Consider the following 22,330-nt stretch of genomic DNA (forward strand, 5'->3'; position numbering starts at 1 on the left):
TTGGGCGGTTACGGCATCCAACATGCTCGTCGAAGTCGTCATTAATGGAGTCAGTGTCGCTGCTGCTCTATTCCTGTGTTCTACTGTGTGACTGATCGTCTTAAGTTTAAACTCTGCGTCGTAAGCGTGTCTCTTAATAGGAACCATTTTGGGGTCTTTACATAAACACACAAATGGAAATCAAAACGGCACACCTCGCGCAGTCATATATCCCAGCATGCATCGCGCGCTTCTTCTTCTTCTATGGGGGCGGCTGCTTACCGTAGAAGAACTTCTTCTTCTACGGGGGAAAATGAAGACGGGGGAAAATGAAGTTGGCGGCTGCTTACCGTAGTTGCGATTGATTGATTGATTGATTGATTGATTGAAACTTTTACCTGTTGGAGGCTCAAAATTGGTCCATATATAAGGCGCACCGGATTATAAGGTGCTCTGTCAGCTTTTGACAAAATTGGAGGTTTTTAGGTGCACCTTATATTGCGGAAAATACAGCATCAAAGTTTGGAATTGGGGATTATATCACCAAAATTATTCCTGAGCGCAGCCACCGCTGCTGCTCACTGCTTCCCTCACCTCCCAGGGGGTGGAACAAGGGGATGAGACAAATGCAGAGGGTAATTTCACAACACCCAGTGTGTGTGTGAGACTATCAGTAGTACTTTAACTTTAATGTGTGCAGTTTTAAAGTGAAATGCAGTTATGCAATCTTCTAGTAAACACCACACCGGGTCCAGAGTCGGGACCCGGGGTGGACCGCTCGCCGCTGCTGGCCCCACTATGGACTGGACTCTTACTATTATGTTGGATCCACTATGGACTGGACTCTCACAACATTATGTCAGACCCACTCGACATCCATTGGATTCGGTCTCCCCTGGGGGGGGGGGTTACCACATATGCGGTCCTCTCCAAGGTTTCTCATAGTCATTCACATCGACGTCCCACTGGGGTGAGTTTTTCCTTGCCCTTATGTGGGCTCTGTACCGAGGATGTCGTTGTGGCTTGTGCAGCCCTTTGAGACACTTGTGATTTAGGGCTATATAAATAAACATTGATTGATTGATTGATTGAAGTTTAAACTCTGCGTTGTAAGCGTGTCTCTTAATAGAAGCCATTTTGGGGTCTTTACATAAACACACAAATGGAAATCAAAACGGCACGCCTCGCGCAGTCATATATCCTAGCATGCACCGCACGCTTCTTCTTCTACGGGGGCGGCTGCTTACCGTAGAAGAAGAACTTCTTCTTCTAAGGGGGAATATGAAGACAGGGGAAAATGAAGTCGGCGGCTGCTTACCGTAGTTGCGATTGATTGATTGATTGATTGAAACGTTTACCTGTTGGAGGCTCAATATTGGTCCATATATAAGGTGCACCGGATTATAAGACGCACTGTCAGCTTTTGACAAAATTGGAGGTTTTTAGGTGCGCCTTATATTGCGGAAAATACGGTATGTTACCTCCCTGCTTGGCACTCAGCATCAAAGTTTGGAATTGGGGGTTAAATCACCAAAATGATTCCTGAGCGCAGCCACCGCTGCTGACACTGCTCCCCTCACCTCCCAGGGGGTGGAACAAGGGGATGAGACAAATGCAGAGGGTAATTTCACAACACCCAGTGTGTGTGTGAGACTATCAGTGGTACTTTAACTTTAATGTGTGCAGTTTTAAAGTGAAATGCAATTATGCAATCTTCTAGTAAACACCACACAGATCCATCACTTTGTTTCTATTCATTACAATTACACTCAGCTGGAAATAATATTTATGTATGGCATGCAAGTGCAAAACACAGACCTTTTACATGATGTATTGAATATATCATATAAATAAATACAATCAACTAGCATGATAATGTAGGTGTGCAATTTGTAACCACAAGAATTGTTATTTATGTTTATGTTGCACATAAACTTATTTGAGCAACGGACCGGAACCCATATTGAGTGTTGACAGCTACCGACGGATGTGAGTGCATAGTGTGTATTATTTAAATAAAAAGACTTAGTGAGCAAGTGTAATGCTTGATTGTCCAGTTTTAAATCAAGAGACAGAAGTAACTTAAACACATTTAAATAAAATGTATTTTAATGCCACGTTAGAGTGACGTCAGACGGCAACCAGAGACCTGTCAGTGAATGCTATATTATTTCAAAGCAAATTTGTGGATTATTATCCATCCATTTTCTACCGCTTGTCCCTTTTGGGGTCGCGGGGGGTGCTGGAGCCTATCTCAGCTGCATTCGGGCGGAAGGCGGGGCACACCCTGGATTATTATATTATATCTACATTTTTCACTTTTTTGAGTTGATTAATATTGACCTGGGGATTAATGGATCGTTAGGACGGTTGATAAAGCACAGTCGTGACACGTCGTGAGTTCACTTCAAACTGGCACGTGTGTGACTTTGAGGAACATTGTTTATTACCAACTTTTGTGTTGTGTTGCTTTCTTATTTGTCATCATTCAAAGCTGATTTTAATGTGTAACAGCGGCAGCTGAACTGAATGTGACAGCATGTTAATAACGTCAGTCAGCTGGAACAAATAATATAGATAGCAGTATTGTTAGTCCAGAATTAGGAACCGGTACCTAGTACTCTGTATGCATCACTAGTGGTGGCAAATAAACCACAAGTACCATTATCATTGGATGATTAGAAGACGAGGACTAGCTGAACACTGGAGGTGGATACAAAAAAGCAAACTAGAGCTCGAATGTAAATAACGTTTGGCGAAATCAGTACAGTAGTATTATCAGTTAATGGCCGATACTACAGTGATTATTTATATCTTTTATCATCACAAAAATGTGTGTCATTTTTGTTATAGTTTACAAACTTAGCCAATGGTAGTTGCTTTTGTAAAAAAAGGGAATAAGGAAACAATTTCAATATTTCATTTATATTTTTACACCGTCATTCGGTGTTTGTATGTAATTATAAATGTGATAAAAAATATAATCATTCTAAGATCTTTAACTTTTTGAGAATGAACATTGTTATGACCAATACTGCCCCTGTAACTCCTTGGAATTGGATCGATACCCAAATTTGTAGTATAGCCGAACAATCATGTAAAATACTGAAACAACAGAAGAATAAGTGTTTATCACATTTTAACAAAAGTGTAGATAGCTCAACATTACAGCAAGTACTGTAGAATAATCATGGTTTTGAGAAAATAATGCAACTGGATATGGCACATAATGTTACCGCATACATTAAGAGCATTTATAACTTGTTTAGAAATGGTTGTATTATATTTTGTATGCCAAATAATATATATTGAGATAAATTATAGGGCTGTCAAAGTCAACGCGTGAACTATAGGTTTCTTTAACTGGGATCATTTTTAACGGGCATGTGTCCTGACTCCTTTTTGACCCATGATCCATTTAGTAGCGTGGGGAAATGTAATGGCGTCCAGTTACGGTTGAGCCCCAAACTCGAAAATAGTGAGAAGAAATGGACAAAGAAAGGGGGACATTATGGAAATCTCAGATTCGAAGCCATGGTAAGTGGTTCTCCTGACAAGACAAGACCATTTTATCTTCAATTGCCATTGGAACAAACGCCTGCTGGAACGCTTTGCTGCTTGTCGTAAGGAGGGGCTTAACGTCCGTGTTTACATTACAGTTGAGTGCATTGATAACATTAAATGAAGACTGTTAGAGTAAATGCTTTAGTAAACTGGAATGAAAGCTCAGCAGAAAAAAAAGACAATAGAGAGGAAGTCTCGAGTCACTATAATTGGAGACTTTCGTCAAAACATGTCAAGTCTCTTCTCATAGCAACCACGCACTTTTGGCTTCACAATAATGGCAAACGTGTCACATGCTGCTAACTACTATAACAATGAAAAATCGTCTGACAGCTTTGTCAAAGATGATTTGTGATGTTATTATGTGATGTTTCGACCTAACTAAATGTTCTCTGTCAGATTGAAATAAAGTGTATATTCTTTTATAACATGCTCTGATTGATCGTCCGCAATTACAGAATGTTGAGCAGACTGAATATTGCATTTTATTAATAAAATACAGATGTTTAAACATTGTCATGCAGAGTCATGAATATGATTAACTTGTACAACACGTAATGTACATGATATCAGAAGCATTTTTTCTCAAAAGAAATATCACATTTAATATTACCAAACATCTTTGACAATCAAACCATGATCGTAACCATTCAGAATGTGTTTTATTAATGCGTGAAACTGGCATCTAAACATGGAAGTGTAGCTCCTCCTCTGAATGCAACAGTTGGCAAACACCAACGTAATTTTTTTTATGGTTTATAAAAGCGTGTTTGTCGTTTTTGTCTGTATGAAAAAGCATAATGTTTATAAAACTTTTCATGAAATCTAACTAATTGTCCAGTCATGATAATAAAAACTTAAAAAGTATCCATAAAGGGTACACTTGTTAATTATGAAAAAGTACATCGGTTAATTAGGGCAGGGCGATATATATTGAGTTTGTAAGATATATCGATATATTTTTACACAAGATATGAATTAGCACAAATTATTATATGATTGTCAATATGGGTTCCGACAAAATAGGTCAACTTCATTAGCTTTAAGTGATTTAATAGAGAACATTACTAATGGTATCGAGAAAAACAAATTTGTTATAGGAATTTTTATTGATCTGCAAAAGGCTTTCGATACCATTGACCACCAGATTTTGGTAAATAAACTGGAAAACTATGGCATAAGGGGAGTGGCAGGGAAATGGCTGAAGAGCTACTTGAATGAGAGACAGCAGATTGTTCAGATCGACCAACATCAATCTACACTCATGAACATAACCTGTGGAGTCCCCCAGGGCTCGATACTAGGACCCACACTATTTATAATGTATATCAATGAAATATGTAAAGTATCAACACTGCTGAAGTTCATACTCTTTGCTGACGATACAACCATTACATGTGCAGGTGACGACATGAAGCAACTTCTGGCCTCTGTAACTGAGGAGATGATCAAGTTAAAAACGTGGTTTAATACCAACAAATTGTCTCTGAATTTAAAGAAGACCAAAATCATGCTCTTTAGCAATCGCAAAAGTGAAATACCCATCAGGATTGTTATTGATGATACACCAATAGAATATGTCCAACAAAACTCATTTTTAGGAGTGGTAATAGATGAAAATATATCATGGAAGCCTCATATAAGTTACCTAAGGAAAAAAGTTGCTAAATGTGTTGGAATGATGAGGAGATCATGTCATTTATTGAACACCAATGCTCTGCTTTTATTGTATCATTCATTTATTATGTCATATTTAAACTATTGTGTTGAAGTCTGGGGAAATTGTTATAAATCTCATCTACAGCCTTTAGTCACTTTACAGAAAAAGGCCATTAGGATTGTGTCCAATGTTCACTACTTACATCGTTCGAATCCACTATTCATGGAGTTAAAGCAACTTAAACTGTACGATGTAATCAACTTTAAAACTGCTCAAATTATGTTTAGGGCATCCCAAAACTCTCTACCATCCAATATACAAAACCTATTCCAGGATAGAGATGCTCACCATAGTTACAGTCTAAGAGGAAACAACAAATTACATTTGCCTAAATTTAGAACAACTTTAAAATCAATGTGCATTTCAGTGCGTGGAGTCAGTCTGTGGAACAACTTAGGGGAAGAGTTAAAAACCTGTTCTAACATGATTACATTTAAAAGACTGTTTAAAAAAGAAGTACTGAAGAAGTACGAGGAGGAAAGAGAGTGATGCCCTCAGCATAGAGCGATGGGAGAGGGGTGTATGGTCAGAGAGTGTTTGGGCCTGTGTGTGTGTGTGTGTGTGTGTGTGTGTGTGTGTGTGTGTGTGTGTGTGTGTGTGTGTGTGTGTGTGTGTGTGTGTGTGTGTGTGTGTGTGTGTGTGTGTGTGTGTGTGCGCGCGTGTGTGTGTGTTTTGTCTCGTCTTGTCTTGTCCCATAGTAACAGTGGTACTATTGTATTGTTAGTGTATAGGAGTTTTTCTTGTTTTTGTTTGTATAGTATTGTTCTTGTATTATATTGTTTATGTTAAATAGGGAGTGAGTGAGAGGTGTTGGGATATTATAAGCAATTGCTTCATCCAACCCCTTTTCAAGCCATGCATAAATGTCTCTGCCAAAATATAAAAAAAAAAAAAAATGTGTGTTGTTGTATTGTGCAGGTTTGAAATAAATACTTCAATCAAAAAAAAATTAAGAAAATTTCGATAATTTATTTCACGTTAAAATTACCAAACGCCGCTTATTTGTTGTGTTCCTTGTTCTCCCCCGCTCCCCCTCCATAGGCTACTAAATCCCCTCCCCTTCCTCCTTCCAAGACATGCTTGCAGTATAAGAACATCCATGATTGGTTGGTTGTTTACTATGATGAGTCACGGTTAGTTAGAGACAGGCCAATCAGAGGCAAGATAGGGCAGGTCATCGAACCAGGAAGGGAAATCACAAAGTGCCTGCCTGCAAATGTATTTTTTTTAATCAGAGTTTGATACATTTTGTGTTATTTGCACAGCTATGTTATTTATTTTACGTAGAAAAAATATTTTTCTATTTTATTTATGTTATGTAATTCCTTGCTACTTAAACAGTTTCTTTTCTGTGCTGTTAATACCAGAGGTGGGACCAAGTCATTGTTTTGCAAGTCACAAGTAAGTCTCAAGTCTTTGCCCTCAAGTCCGAGTCAAGTCCCGAGTCAAAACAGGCAAGCCCCGAGTCAAGTCCAAAGTCAAGACTGGAAAGTCTCAAGTCAAGTCCTAAGTCCTGCATTTTGAGTTTCGAGTCCTTTCAAGTCCTTTTAACCACAGACTAATATATTAACACAGATTGTGTATGCTTTTCAAACGCTGTATTTATTTATTAAAACAAGTGCATTTTAAATTGCAGGAAAGAAAATTGTGCTGACATTGCACTTTATAATAGCACTATTAACCAGTCATTTTAAACATTAACTCATTCCTTTACAGAACAAACACATTGAAAAATAAAGTGCAAATGTACTTATTTGTACAAAAGTGTTAACATTGAAAAAACATGATATACGTGAACATAACAAAAAAGTTGTACTTTTTATATGTCAGGGCCCTATGCTGCATTGCATTTGCAAAAGACCAAATTAGCCAAGAGTCTGTCAGTCATTTGTGCACGATGGGGGCGTAGTATGATGCCACCATGGCTGAAAACTCGCTCCACTGGAGCACTGGAGGCAGGCACTGCCAAGACTCTCATGGCCACTCGGAACAGTGAAGGAAGAGTCTTCATGTTCAATGCCCAGAACAAAAGGGGGGAGAGAGTTGTTTTGGGTTGGTGCACTACTTGGAAGTGTATCTTGTGTTTTTTATGTTGATTTAATTAAAAAAATAAAAAAATATATATATATTTCTTGTGCGGCCCGATACCAATCGATCCACGGACCAGTACCGGGGCCGCGGCCCGGTGGTTGGGGACCACTGAGGTAAACAACCAACAGTATGTCAGAAAGCTAGCTAAAACGGTACACATATTCATAATATAGTATACATTTTAACTGACCTTTATTTGACTATTTTTGTCTTTTTTTAGGTGGCTAAAATACGCGGTGCTGCTGACCGCCGTCTAACGTTACGTGTGATATATTGACTAACGTAACCCTGCTTAAAAAAAATCACTGAACAAAAAGTATGAATAAGGTAGTGAACTGCAACAGATTCCCGTGTTTGCAATAACGTTATAACGTTAGCAGTGAGTTTACAGCCTCACTGATTTAACTACACAGCAAATAAAAGTCACGTTACTTAGCCAATAAACGTTATCTTACATTCGAAACTTACCGTTCTTTGTGCAACTTCAAATGCCGGACGAAGTTGGAAGTTGTTGCCTCTCCATCAGTAATTTTCGAACCGCATGTGTTGCATACTGCAAACCGTTTTGTGTTGACCACCTCGTAATTTTTATACCCAAACAAAATTGTTTTAGGTATCATTTTTTGTTCACTGGCGTGTGGTTTGGACATGTCTTCTTCGTTGGTTGTCCTGCAATTTGATTGGATGAATGCTGTGTGATGAAAACAAAGTAGATCTAATTTGATTGGCTGTTGTACTGAGACCACACCAGCTGACACACGCAACGCTGATAGACAAGTACACAATGAAAAATACGGAGCGCTCCCGAATAACTTTTTCATCTTTGGGTTTTGGGGAAAGTAGCAAGTCATGTCAAGTCATGTCAATTCAAAAGGCTCAAGTCCAAGTGAAGTCACAAGTCATTGATGTTAAAGTCTAAGTCGAGTTGCAAGTCTTTTTACATTTTGTCAAGTCGAGTCTAAAGTCATCAAATTCATGACTCGAGTCTGACTCGAGTCCAAGTCATGTGACTCGAGTCCACACCTCTGGTTAATACCCATCTTGACTAACTGGGTTAATAAAAGTGCCACTGACTGTTTACAGTACAGTTGTCATTCACTTCAATTTCACTGAATATCGCTCAAAAATGAATACCTTTATATGTATACTTTCACCGAAAAATATATTGAGATACATATCAAATATCGAGTTTAAGTAAAAATATATAAATATATATTTTCGTCCATATCGCCCAGCTCTACGGTTAATAATCCCAATTAATTTTGAGTTAACTATGAACAAAGTGTGACTACTCACAATTAAATATTTTAATTGTTTGACACCACAACAAATAATAATACATTGTGAGAATCGTGTTGAGTGGGACCAGAATCGAGAGTTGTAGTAAGATTCACATCCCTCGCAACTGATACTGGACGCTAAATGTATCTGATCATAATTGTCTCATGACAATTCATTAAGAAATTGTATGACAACATCATGTTAAAGTAGCATAGCACGTCATAATAAACATTATTCATAGTAAAAAAAAAAACAATGGTTCATCTAAATTACCATGCATTATTTTTGACAATTAGTTCCGTAAAATCTATGCATTAAACATAACTATGCGAACAACCCGAGAAAAGTCAACTGTGTTATGGGCTTCCCTTGTATGCCTGACTTGATTAATATTGATATAATATAATAATGATTAATATAGAAAATTACTATATGTTGATATTTGAGTATGCATTCTCACGCAGTTGCTTTTAGCTGCGGGAATTACACTACATGCTCTTCTCACTCTATCTTGTCTCTCCTTCTCCCAGAGACATAAAACAAGCGCACCTTCTTACATAAGTCACATACTGTTGTGCGTGCAACCTCATGCATATGCCCTCGCAGAGCAGACAGGTAGTGGCATGGGTAACGTTAGCTGTGGTGCTAGCGGAGTGGTAATATGAGAAAAAGAAGGTGTGAATCTGGTAACAAATGAAGGAAGAAGAATTAATTCCCCAAGAAAAACAGCACGGGGTCCATCGTCTGGCGGTGGTTTGGCTTCAAGCGGGAAGATGTTGAACAGACAACCGTAATATGTCAAGTATGCGGCAAAAGCGTTGCTACAAAAAGTAGCACCACTGCTAATTTGTAGCATCATTTGAAAAGAGTGCGAAACTCTGCATGTCAACATCTCCATCGGTGCCACACCAACAAAATGCCGAAGCAACCATTTCCACATCAACACCGTATGAAAAAAATAGTCAGCAACAGAAGGAGATAATGTCATACACTATTGGATTTCCTATTATACAGCTAATTTTTATTTGACAGTTATTGAAATATCTTGTGTGACATCATGCACAAAAGTGCACTTTATTTGTTTTTAACAATTGTAGTGGTGTTCTGTACAAAAAGTGCACTTTAATTTAGTGTTGTTTTGATATGTCATCTTAGTGACAGCATGCACAAAAGTGCACTAATAGCTTGTTTTAAAATGTCTCTGACAATATTGCACTTTCTGTTTTGGAAATTACATGAATGTTTGTGCCACTGCTTAATAACTATTTAATAAATACAGTTTTGCTAAATTGACTTAGTTGTGACTTCCCTGTCTGCATGACAGTTTAAAATGAGCATATATTAATGCAGTATGAACAAGAATGTTTTAATTTATACACATAGAATCATCATACTGCTGTGATTATATGCATCAAGTGTTAATTCAAGGCTAAGGCAAAATATCGAGATATATATCGTGTATCGTGACATGGCGTAAAAATATTGAGATATTAATAAAGGCCATATCGCCCAGCCTTAAATAGATCCCACCCACACTTCAAAGCACATCTGTCCCCCTAACGCCTGATTTATTCGGCGTCCTTTAAACAAGTCGCTCATTAGCCAACTAACAAATTGAGTCATTAATTGACGTCCAACGCCGACAACTTTGTCTGCGCAATGAAGCGCAGAGAATAATGCTTGTTTGCGGGATGAAGATATGAGAAAGAAATACAAGCTTTGCTGCGAGATTGAGCGTGGAGGTGAGTGCAGTGAGGGTTAATGGCCTCCCTGCAGAATGATGCATTGTTCTACCAAGAATACACACATACAGCGCATTGTGTGTGGGTTTGAGAGTTGTGTGTTTTTGCACTGCATGGTAATAGTGGTGCTTTGTAGGTTTTGTGCGAAAGTGGGTCAACAGGTAATTTCTATTTGTGGGTAAGTAAGGCAAGAAAGAACAGCAATGTAGCAACGGGGTTCGCGCTTTACTGGGCTGTTACGTCACCAAAGTGTGTGTGTGTTTTGACTGACACACCTACTTACATTTCGACTCAATCATTTCCACTCAACATTCCTTCGTCTTCTAGAACAGCAAAAAAACATGTTCCAAATCTGACTGGCAACATCAAAGCCATGTGGCGCCACCACAACACACAGGCCACGCACACGCGAGCGCGCACATACGTACATTCAAGAAAAGGCATTTGAATGTGCACGAAGGGGCCGCACACTAGCGTCCGCACGCGCGTACACCAACCACAGCTAAAAGCATCGAGCGGTTAAAAAGCAACCCGCCCTCACTGAACAACATCACCGAGCAAAAGCCACCGCTACCGCATAATGAAAAACATATACAAAACACGCAAACACGCACTCTTGCCCACACTCATGTGCTTAAAATGCTTGGCCTAATCTTTTAGACAAACATGAAAAGTCACATAATTTGTCATTTGAGACCTTGGTCAAGCTTAAAGACACTGCATAGATATTTTTAAACTACAAATTCCTCTTTGCTCCACGCGATGGTAAGTGGATACTCTGAACATTTTATTATTACACTTTACTAAACTATAATAACTACCTATAATTACTTAAATGGAGAAAAATATTTATACATTTAAATATTTGTTTTAAAAAAAATTGTTGATTACATAAAAAATTATCTTGTAGCATTTTGACACATGCAGTGATATTTTTTTTATTTCTTAATTAAGAGTATACACATTTAAACTGCCCATGAAATAATTATTAATATCAGTTAGGGCAGCAACAATTAATCGAATGAATTGTGTAATTAGATTAGAAAAAAGCTTTTATTCATATTATGTTGCTTTGATTAATGGTTTATTGGATAAAGCTAAAAACAATTTATCAAGTCTAGAATTTACAGTCGGAACTTTAAATACGCGGATATACTTTTTTTTTGCACGGCCACTGCAATAGAACGCACATGACGGTCAAGATTTTTTTTTTTTTCAAAAGTGCAATTTTAATGTTGATGATGGCAAATTATTAGAAAAAATGATAAAGGTTGTAGTAAGCAGGCAATTGCTGTTTATTTAAATGTTTTTCCCCAAAATATGCATTAAGGCCATAAAGTATGTTTTATCCTATTACTCAATTAATCAAACTAATCGATAAATTACTCGATTACTGAAATAATCGATAGCTGCAGCCGTATTATCATATACATTTTCAAAGATAAACCGTTATGATTAAACGTACTGCAAAACTAATGTATGTTTATGAAAGAGATTTGACTCCCAGCCGGTTTTTAAAACGTTTAAAAATCTTAATTATACCCATAACACATTATAATTAGTAATAGTATATTATGCGATGAGGTGGCGACTTGTCCAGGGTGTACCCCGCCTTCCGCCCGATTGTAGCTGAGATAGGCTCCAGCGCCCCCCGCGACCCCAAAGGGAATAAGCGGTAGAAAATGGATGGATGGATGGAGTATATTATAATTGTTCAAAAACAAAATAATATGTTTCGAATTACTCCAATGTTTTTAAAAGAGGTTTGACAATTAATTTCTGTGATGATAAATAAAAGGACAGAATAAACATGGATGATAACTAATTTGCGATTTATATCTATTTATGCAGACTAACAACTTCACCATTAAAGCATGTGTAGGAATTGAGTGATTGGAGATAAATATTGCTTTAAAACATTTATTAAACACATGGATTATTCCTCACACATATTCATCACTGTGTAAGAGTGAATTAAACACGTATAAATATATATATATATATATATATATAAATATATATATATACAAACAACTTACCTCTAATGTTCATCAGGTTATGAAAACATTATGCCAGATTCCGGGCCTGGGCATCAGTTCTGTTGAAGCGGCTCAGTTGGGCCCCAGAGGTCCGTCCGGCAGCTGTAGGCCGCTCCGCTAATGGGAAGCAGAAACCGAGCGGGAGTGAAGCTCGCACTAATCCATCCGCTCCTTTTTTTTTTTAGCAGGACCGCTGTCGGAGTACACGCAGGTCCATCGCGGCCAACCCTTCGGCTTCTTTAACTTTATCAGGAGGGTCTTAAAGTCCACATAGCATCCACTGGGGTCTTACGTCGTGCAGATCCCTGGGAGAGGTTTTAAAAGCAGGTCCTGAATCCAGAGTCCCACTTGTCCACTTTAACACACCTGCGGACCAAAGCAAGAGACAACTTTAGTGGAGGCGGTCAGGGCACATTGTCCATATTTTACCAAGACCAATATCAAAGTGAGCGCAAGTATTTAACACACTCCCAGACGTCTAGAAACTCCCTCATGACCAAACTCCACAGCTGGACGAGGACACTACATTTCCACACAACGCGGCAACATTCCAACCACAAACTCGCTAAAGTAAGGTAACGTTATTCAGCTGAAAATTGACTTGTCTAATTGTGCTCCATCAATTGCCTTGCCTTACTATTGTGTTGGCAACAAGAGCGCATCAGCATGCCCTGTTTTACGCATTTTTCTTCACGTCAGGAGGGAAACAAGCGTCAGTCGATGAGCAATTTTGAGGAATTATAAACTTAATCCTCTCCTAATTCCAGTCAGTGGCTGTTAGTAAAAATAATAAGAAGTGCTTTGTTCTCTCCTGTTTGCCAATAATCACTAGACTTCACCATCGCTTCATTAAGCACAGCTGCACAGTCATAAGTGTTGATTGCAATACACACACATTCATACTGGGTTGCCTGGTGCCATTATTTTTCTGACTGGTAACAAACCCCATAAGTCGGACTGACTTGAAATTTCTCCTTCAGGTCAAGCAGGTTTGGCTGATCATCTGAAAGCATTTTGTTAACTGTATAAATAAAGTGCTGCAACGACTACTGTTGTGATTCATGCAGTGCCTTCATTGCAACTATTTCACAATAGATGAATATATTCAGTTATTACAAATGAAATTCCATGTAATATTTACAAGTACAGTTAAAAGTACAAACATTTATAACAGGATTTAAAAAAAATCAACTAGTATATTGTAGAACCAAGGGATTATTTAGAATAATTTTTAAAATAATAGTCTGGGTTTTTACATGAGACATTTCCCAATTATTTTAAAACATGTTTAAAATATAATGTGAGTAGTACTGTATGATGTTACTGTATGGATTCCAAACAGAAAGACCATAAAGACTTGTCTGTTTGGAATATCATCCGAATCGTCTCCAATCTGAGGGTACACATACTGTATGTCCAACTACCTCATCAAGTCAGTTTGCGAAGCTGATTGTTGTATTACATTTGTTTTTTTCTAAAAACGATCTAATAATGCAATCATCATACAATTTTTCTCCATAAACTATTTTTGCCTTATAAAATAGAATCACGGTCCCTTGACCCAGTTAATAAAAATTAATTAATGCATAAATAATACATCCATCCATCCATTTTCTACCACTTATTCCCTTCGGGGTCGCTGGAGCCTATCTCAGCTACAATCGGGCGGAAGGCGGGGTACACCCTGGACAAGTCGCCACCACAGGGCCAACACAGATAGGCAGACAAAATTTACACTCACATTCACACACTTGGGCTAATTTAGTGTTGCCAAACAACTTATCCCCAGGTGCATGTCTTTGGAGGTGGGAGGAAGCCGGAGTGCACCCACGCTAGAGATGCGCGGTTTGCGGGCACAACCGCGGAGTCCGCGGATTATCCGCGAATCGGGCGGATGAAATTTTAAAAAATTAGATTTTATCAGCGGGTCGGGTCGGGCGATTGAAATTTTAAAAAATTTGATTTTAAATAGATTCAGGCGGGTGGCAGTTAAACCAATTCGGAAATATATATACATAGTTAAATGTTGTTACCCACATACGAAAAACGAGCAGGCACCTGCAGCATATGCCACAACAGAAGAAAAAAAAAAAAGAGATGGACACTTTTACGGAGCGGAGAAGGCTCCCGATGACTCGCCGGGGTCCGGGACCGAGGCCCCTTCCCCCGAGAGGGCCCCACCGGGAGCCGTAGCTGAGGCGATCCGCGAGAAGGGCCCGACGCACGTCCACAGGGTCACCACCGCGCCCACCGCACCGACACCCCGCCTCGTCCGCCTTCGCCGCGGCCGGCGTCACGCGCAGCAGGTAAGCAGCTTACCTGCCCGCCACCCCCGTGGCCGGGGGCTCGTAACAGGGTTCACTCCGCGCGCTCCGCCCGCGCAGCTTACCTGCCCGCCACCCCTGTTGCCGGGGGCGCGTAACAGGGGTCACTCCGCGCGCAGTGCGCTCACGAAAGGGGTGGGGCTCACCCTGGTTGATATAGACAGCAGGACGGTGGCCATGGAAGTTGGAACCCGCTAAGGAGTGTGTAACAACCCACCTGCCGAATCAACTAGCCCTGAAAATGGATGGCGCTGGAGCGTCGGGCCCATATACCCGGCCGTCGCCGGCAGCGAGACGCGCTTGGAGGTGCGCTCAGCGCGGCTCCCATATGATTGCGCACTGGTGTGCGTCTGGGTCGTGACAGCGTGGCACGCGAATGCTGCATTGGATCAGTCTCTTTTCTTTAACAGGCAAAAGCTTTATAACCTCACTAATGCCTTGCATCGTCTATATTAGATATATAACAACGGGCGGGTGCGGGCGGATGGCGGGCGGATGTGGTTCTGATCAAATGTTAGATCGGGTGGATTGCGGATGGTTGACGACTTTCTGATGCGGTTGCGGATGAAATAATTGCCTATCCGCGCATCTCTAACCCACGCAGTCACGGGGAGAACATGCAAACTCCACACAGAAAGATCCCGAGCCTGGGATTGAACCCCAGACCACTCAGCACCTTCGTATTGTGAGGCAGATGCACTAACCCCTCTTCCACTGTGCTGCCCATAAATAATACATACACAATGTAATACAAAACATGTAAATATCCTAAAAACCTGTTATTGCTGAATTTTTCCTGCATATTTAAAGCAGATTTTAAAATCTAAAGTTGATCAGACTGCTTTACAATTTAGGTTAGTTACAGTATAAAATAGTTCACTATTTTTAAAAATAAAATATTTCTCTATACACGCATACACACAATAAATCTAAACCAACTTTTGCTTCATAATTTAATATTTTGTTCGGTTTTTTTCTCTTTTCTTCTCCACTTTCTGGACCTTATCGCAAGCCGGAGGATGTGAACAAGTGACAAAACCAGTATGTGTTGCGAAGGCCGGACCGTCCCATTGAACATCTCTCCAGCTGCGACTGGAGGACTCTTTCCAAGACCCACACTCCATGGGCCGCATAGGCTGGGTCCTTGGACGGATGCTGCCGCCGAATTGGGATACAACAATTGAGCACCCCCCGCAACCCCAAAAGGGACAAGCGGTAGAAAATGGATGGATGGATGGATAGATTTGAGTCCATCAGACGTGAACTAATGCTTCCGGGATAACGTAACAAGAGATCGCATTGGAGAACAAGCAGCCATCCAGAGCGTACATTTGTCCAATTCTCTGATTGGTTGACTTTTTGTGTGTCTGGTCTTGCACAAGAGCACAACAGAAATCTAAGAAAAATAAGTTCAATGCGCAGAGGTGTGAGGCTGAGAGAGCGGAAGAAAGCGGGCACATCGGTCTGACTGTAGACAGCAGTAATTATTGAGTGATTATATGGATCAAGGGTTGGAATTGGGCGTTAAATCACCAAAATTATTCCCGAGCGCGGCCGCCGTTGCTGCTCACTGCTCCCCTCCCCTCCTAGGGGGTGGAACAAGGGGATGGGTTAAATGCAGAAGGTAATTTTTACCACACCTAGTGTGTGTGTGACTATCATCCATCCATCCATTTTCTACCGCTTATTCCCTTTGGGGTCGCGGGGGCGCTGGAGCCTATCTCAGCTACAATCGGGCGGAAGGCGGTGTACACCCTGGACAAGTCGCCACCTCATCGGAGGGCCAACACAGATAGACAGACAACATTCACACTCACATCCACACACTAGGGCCAATTTTTAGTGTTGACTATCAGTGGTACTTTAACTTAACTTTAACTAATAGCAAACAGGCAAACTGTTATGCACAAAATGTTTTTACTTTAGCTCAAACATTTTTATTTATCACTTGAGTTTAATTTATTTTCAAAATGTAATGTCTGTGCTTGCAAAACATTTTTCTGTCCTCAAAATCGGCCTTTGTGGCCTCAACATTAAGACACAAATATAATGTCATACTTGTATAGGTACTAACCCTGCTTGGCACTCAGCATCAAGGGTTGGAATTGGGGGTTAAATCACCAAAAATGATTCCCGGGCGCGGTCACCGCTGCTGCCCACTGCTCCCCTCACCTCCCATGGGGTGATCAAGGGTGATGGGTCAAATGCAGATAATAATTTCGCCACACCTAGTGTGTGTGTGACAATCATTGGTACTTTAACTTTTAAGGGGTACAAATAGACCTAAAACCAAGCAGTGCTATATTTCGACAACTTTGTTGCACATGTAGTCACATCCAGCAGGTCAAACACTTGGCAAGGAAACAAGCAGATCAGCACTCAGAGTGGACTGCCTCTGGGTCAGTGGTTGTCACACTTTTTTCACCAAGTACCACTTGAGAAAACACTTGGCTCTTGAAGGACCACTATAATGACCAACATTAAAATACAGTAGCATAGTAGGTGTAAGTATTCATTAAAACAAGGTAGAGGTTGTATTTAATACAATTAATATATTTGGCCACTGTAACATTATACAGAGTGCACAAACAACAATGATACTCCATTTACAGTACATATCTACAGACTTATTTGACGTACCACTATATAAAGCTTGTACCACGAAGCATAAACAAAGTACAGTAACGCTTTACTTTACCTCCACATTTGGTAATCAGAATTACAACAAAAGCTACACATTAAAATCAAACAGCTGGTGTGTGAAAAGCACAATACAGTATAAAGTATGTTTAGTCTCAACAAAAAGAAAAGCCTGGCACATTTAACTTAATGGCAAAGACTACTTCCTGGCAAAGTCAACACGCCGTTGTCAATTCACTACTGTCATCTAACGCCTTGGAAAGCAACCGCAGGCAAGGTTTACTATATAAATAAGTAGAGTACAGTATTTGCGGCCCACAGCTAATGTTTTAAAGGCCCACGGCACATTCTAAAAATACTATTAAAATAAACAAAAATATAACAAAATTTAAATAAAAAAGTTTAAAGGTTAAATGTAATTTTGAAAAATTTGCAATGTTGACTAATAAAACAAAGCTGTCATTGCTCAAAACATAATATTGAATCAAAATCAATGTTATTATGAATTATTGACCTATCCAAGGTTCCTATTACTTCACATCAAATATTCCACTAAAAAAAAATATTTTTGGTGGAAGATTTTGCAAATTTGGTAAATAAATAACCAAAAAATGTATATTCTGTTGTTTTCTTACTGTACCGAAAATGAACCGAACCGTGACCTCTAAACCGAGGTACGTACCGAACCGAAATTTTTGTGTACCATTACACCCCTAGTGTATATGTATGTTATTATCTTAGCGTTCATGACTGCCTGCTGTTGCACTGATCAGCCTAGTGGTGGCTCACATCCAGCACACACAGAGCTATTTCTATTTTTGGGCAGAATTATTATAGTGTTCCCAATGTTAAAAGGATGAAGCCATTGTTTACGAATTTGGTAAATAAATAACCAGAAAATTAATATTTTGTTATTTTCTTACTGTACCGAAAATGAACCGAACCGTGACCTCTAAACCGAGGTACGTACGGAACCGAGATTTTTGTGTACCGTTACACCCTTACTTACTGAGCAAATAATTGTCCAGAAGTCACTGAGCATTTGTGTCATGATAAAACGGGGGTTAGCTGTCTTGCATGTATGCTAGCATGTATTGCAAAGCAATTTTCACCACAACCTACAAAGGGGGGCTCAAAGGCTCAAATGTCATGGAGACCCCAATGGGGTGTCCTAATTCTTTTTCCCATGCATGTTGGTTTTTTGTGGGAGGGTACGAGTGTGCGTGTAATCATGTGCGTCAGGCCGTCATGAATGGTGCGTTTGAGACAGAGCGGAGTATGGCGTTCCTCAGGCTGGACCCAAATTGGAAACAGAAAAATAAACACACACACACAACCCCCCCCCCCCTTTTTTTTTTTTTTAAGTTAAACTCTCCCCAACATTGATCGTCGCAGGGCCGAGATGTCTGGGACAATGTAGCGGCCTATAGTCGGACCGGACCACACACAGGGAGGCGGTAGCTGTAGTGTGGTGGGAAGACATCTGTGTGTGTGTGTGTGTGTGTGTGTGTGTGTGTGTGTAAGTGCACAAAAACACATTGGAAAAAGAGGCAGGAATCATGCGAAGCTTGTCGAGAGCTCAATGACGGATTGATGGGAAAGACAGAGCGATGGAAAGCCATTTAAATTTTAAAAAAAAGAGGTTGGAAAGTGGAAACGATGGAGATAAGTCACGGTGAAGGAGGGCGGGAGGAAAAAAAGAGAAAAGGAGAAAAACAGAGGCTATGATTGACTAAATGAATGAGGAGCCGGGAGACCAAGTCAGGGCTCCGTGGGGGGAAATATTTCGACTTTGAAAGCGTTTTTTTTCCCTCTTATTTCTGTTGTGAGCGCTACTCGTCTTTCACAGCGAATGTTCGCATTAACCGGAAGCGTGTGGCCCGTGTGCGACACAAAACACAACCTTCTCGCTGATAACACAATGAACCGAGCGGTGTCATTTAGAGGCGACGTCTTTCAAAGCGCCGCTTTGAGATGGGAAGGTCTCAGAATGACTCAGAATTTCTGTAATGACACACGGTTATCTCACACGCCGATCTTTCTTTTTTTCTTACGCCCCGTATCGGTTTTCAGGTAATGACATACATGCCGTCTCAAATGGCTGGAGCCCTGTTTTTTTTGTTCATCGTAAGTTCAAACAAAAGTTGGATGTATGTAGTAAAAGCCCATTGGTGTCTCCACACTCATGTCACATTTAAACACAAATGTTGCGCAAAACTCACAACACAAAATAAGTGTGTTTGTCTGTCAACATGTCTGGCATTTGCAGGCCATAACAATAGGTACACCTGTGTTCATATAAAAGTAGTACAGTAGTACCGCAATTTAGGAGCTTTTCACTCAAAATACTCAAATCAAAATTTAAATCAATGTAATGTAGTGCTTGGCCTACCCAAAACACCACAATTTTAACATGCAACATTTTTTCTTAAAACTTTTAGAAAATAAATATTGTATAAAACCATACAATAAAATGTAGCACAAACAACTACACTTGTTTAATGAAGTTATGTAAATAATAATGTACAGGGTTTATCTTGGAAAATTTACTTCTATGGTGTTTCCTTCAAGATTCTCTATATTTTCATGGCTAAATGTCTGCTTTTTATCGAGCTAGTTAGTTGTTGATTCTGTTATTGAATTTGATGAATATCAGTGTATTGCGTTGGCACAAACTACAAAAGGCGTACGCGCGCAAATTTTCAGGCCTTATGCAGATTGCAAATACTCATCAGCAGGTTTACTGGCGTCATCTTGCAGTCTACACGAATCTCTTATGTGTGACTGCCATCTACTGGTCACAATTGTTACACCATGTACCAAATAAAATAGCTTTGATGTCGGTAAGCACAACCAAAATTATTCAGTACATTAGGCGCACCGGGTTACAAGGCCCATTGTCAATTTTTGACAAAATTAGGGGTTTTAAGTGTGCCTTTTAGTCCCAAAAATATGGTAATTATATATTAAATATATTATATATATATATATATATATTAAATAGGGCTGCAACAACTAATCGATTAAATTGATTAAAATCGATTATAAAAATAGTTGGCGATTAATTTAGTCATCGATTCGTTGGATCTATGCTATGCGCATGCGCAAAGGCTACTTTTTTTTCTATTTTTTATTTTTTTTTATAAACCTTTATTTATAAACTGCAACATTTACAAACAGCTGAGAAACAATAATCAAGATAAGTATGGTGCCAGTATGCTGTTTTTTTTTTTTTAATAGAATACTGGAAAGGATAGAAATGTAGTTTGTCTCTTTTATCCAATTATTAATCGATTAATCGAAGTAATAATCGACAGATTAATCAATTATCAAATTAGTTGTAGCCCTAATATTAAATATATATATATATATATATATTATATTAAATATTCCATAAAGTTGCTTTAAAGCAAGATAGCATCCGCTGTGACTGACAAGTCTCTGGTTGTCGTCTGACATCGCTCCATTGCGCCGCAAATGATGATCAAGCATTGCATTTGCTCACTTTATTAATACAATACACACTAGGGTTGTACGGTATACCGGTACTTGTATATTATCGCGTTACTAATTAACCAAAAACGGTACGATACTCTGTTTGAAAAGTAGCAGTTCCCCATTTTCTTTTCTTTTTTACAGGCATGACCGCGCGTTGTCACGTCATGACATTGCTGGTTTTACGAGCAGAGGAGCATGTTCAGCAGCGCACAATCACGGAGTACTTACAAGCAGACACAGTGTGTAGACAGAAAAGGGAGAACGGACGCATTTTGGTCTAAAAACTAAAGATAAGGGTGAAGCTATAACACTGAAACGTCCTCAGGAAAAGGTGCTTTAAGACATGGCTAGCTAGCTAGCAGCTAACATCCATCCACAGTCGGCAGTGTTTTTAGCTACTTCTAAATCACTAATCCTTGTCTCCATGGGGACGAATAAACTGAGTTTCTTACAAGTATCATCCGTGCAGGACGAGGAATAGCTAAACATGCTTCACTACACACCGTAGTTCCTGAATGTAAATAAATGCCATGGGTGGATCTACACCTGACATCCACTGTAATGATACCAAGTACAAGAGCGTGTCTAGTCGATATTACTATGATTACATCAATATTTTGTATCGTCACAAAATCTTGTTTCCTTTTTTTAAAATTCATATTGTGTTTATAAACTCAGGAAATATGTCCCCGGACACACGAGGACTTTGAATATAACCAATGTATGATCCTGTAACTACTTGGTATCAGCTCGTTACCTAAATTTGTGGTATCATCCAAAACTAATGTAAAGCATCCAAACAACAGAAGAATAAGTGTTTATTATTTTAACAGAAGTGTAGATTGAACATGTTGAAACAGAAAATAACCAAATATTAACAGTTAATGAACAAGTGGATTAATAATCCATGTTTACAGCATGCCCCTCATATTTTGACAAAATAATAGAATGAGAAATGACACAATATGTTACTGCATATGTTGGCAGACAAATTAGGAGCCTTTGTTTGCTTACTTACTACTAAAAGACAGGTTGTCTAGTATGTTCACTATTTTATATAAGGCCAAAATTGTTCTTCAATTGCAATAAAAAACATATGTTTAATGTACCATAAGATTTTTTGTTAAAATAAAGCCAATATTGCCATTTTTTGTGGTCCCCTTTATTTAGAAAAGTATCGAAAAGTATTGAAATACATGTTTGTACTGGTACCAAAATATTGGTATAGGGACAACCCTAACTACACACATACACACACATACATAGGTAGCGCAACACTTAATATGGCTTCTGGTCCCTCACTTAAATACATCTGTGTGCAAAATAACACAAATAATTGTATGGTAGAGATGTTTAGTTACATCAACGGATATTTCCATTTATGGGTTAGTTAATGGGCCAGACTATATCGGGATATGACTTTTGATCCATATCTCCCAGCCCTACACTCGT

General features: G+C 39.3%; 1 protein-coding gene across 4 annotated transcripts in view; it reads right to left on the minus strand.

Annotated features, from left to right (window-relative positions):
• trps1 (trichorhinophalangeal syndrome I) overlaps nucleotides 1-22,330 on the minus strand; it is a 262,982-nt gene that overhangs the window by 207,064 nt on the left and 33,588 nt on the right. For all 4 annotated transcript variants that reach the window (XM_061966986.2, XM_061966983.2, XM_061966985.2 and 1 more), the window contains exon 2: nucleotides 12,417-12,782. In XM_061966986.2, coding sequence (XP_061822970.1) covers nucleotides 12,417-12,429 — 13 coding nt within the window. In that variant the 5' untranslated portion in view covers nucleotides 12,430-12,782. The remainder of the gene's footprint in view (nucleotides 1-12,416; nucleotides 12,783-22,330) is intronic.

The sequence above is a fragment of the Nerophis lumbriciformis genome, linkage group LG11 (genome assembly GCF_033978685.3).
Source record: "Nerophis lumbriciformis linkage group LG11, RoL_Nlum_v2.1, whole genome shotgun sequence".
Classification (NCBI taxonomy): Eukaryota; Metazoa; Chordata; class Actinopteri; order Syngnathiformes; family Syngnathidae; genus Nerophis; species Nerophis lumbriciformis.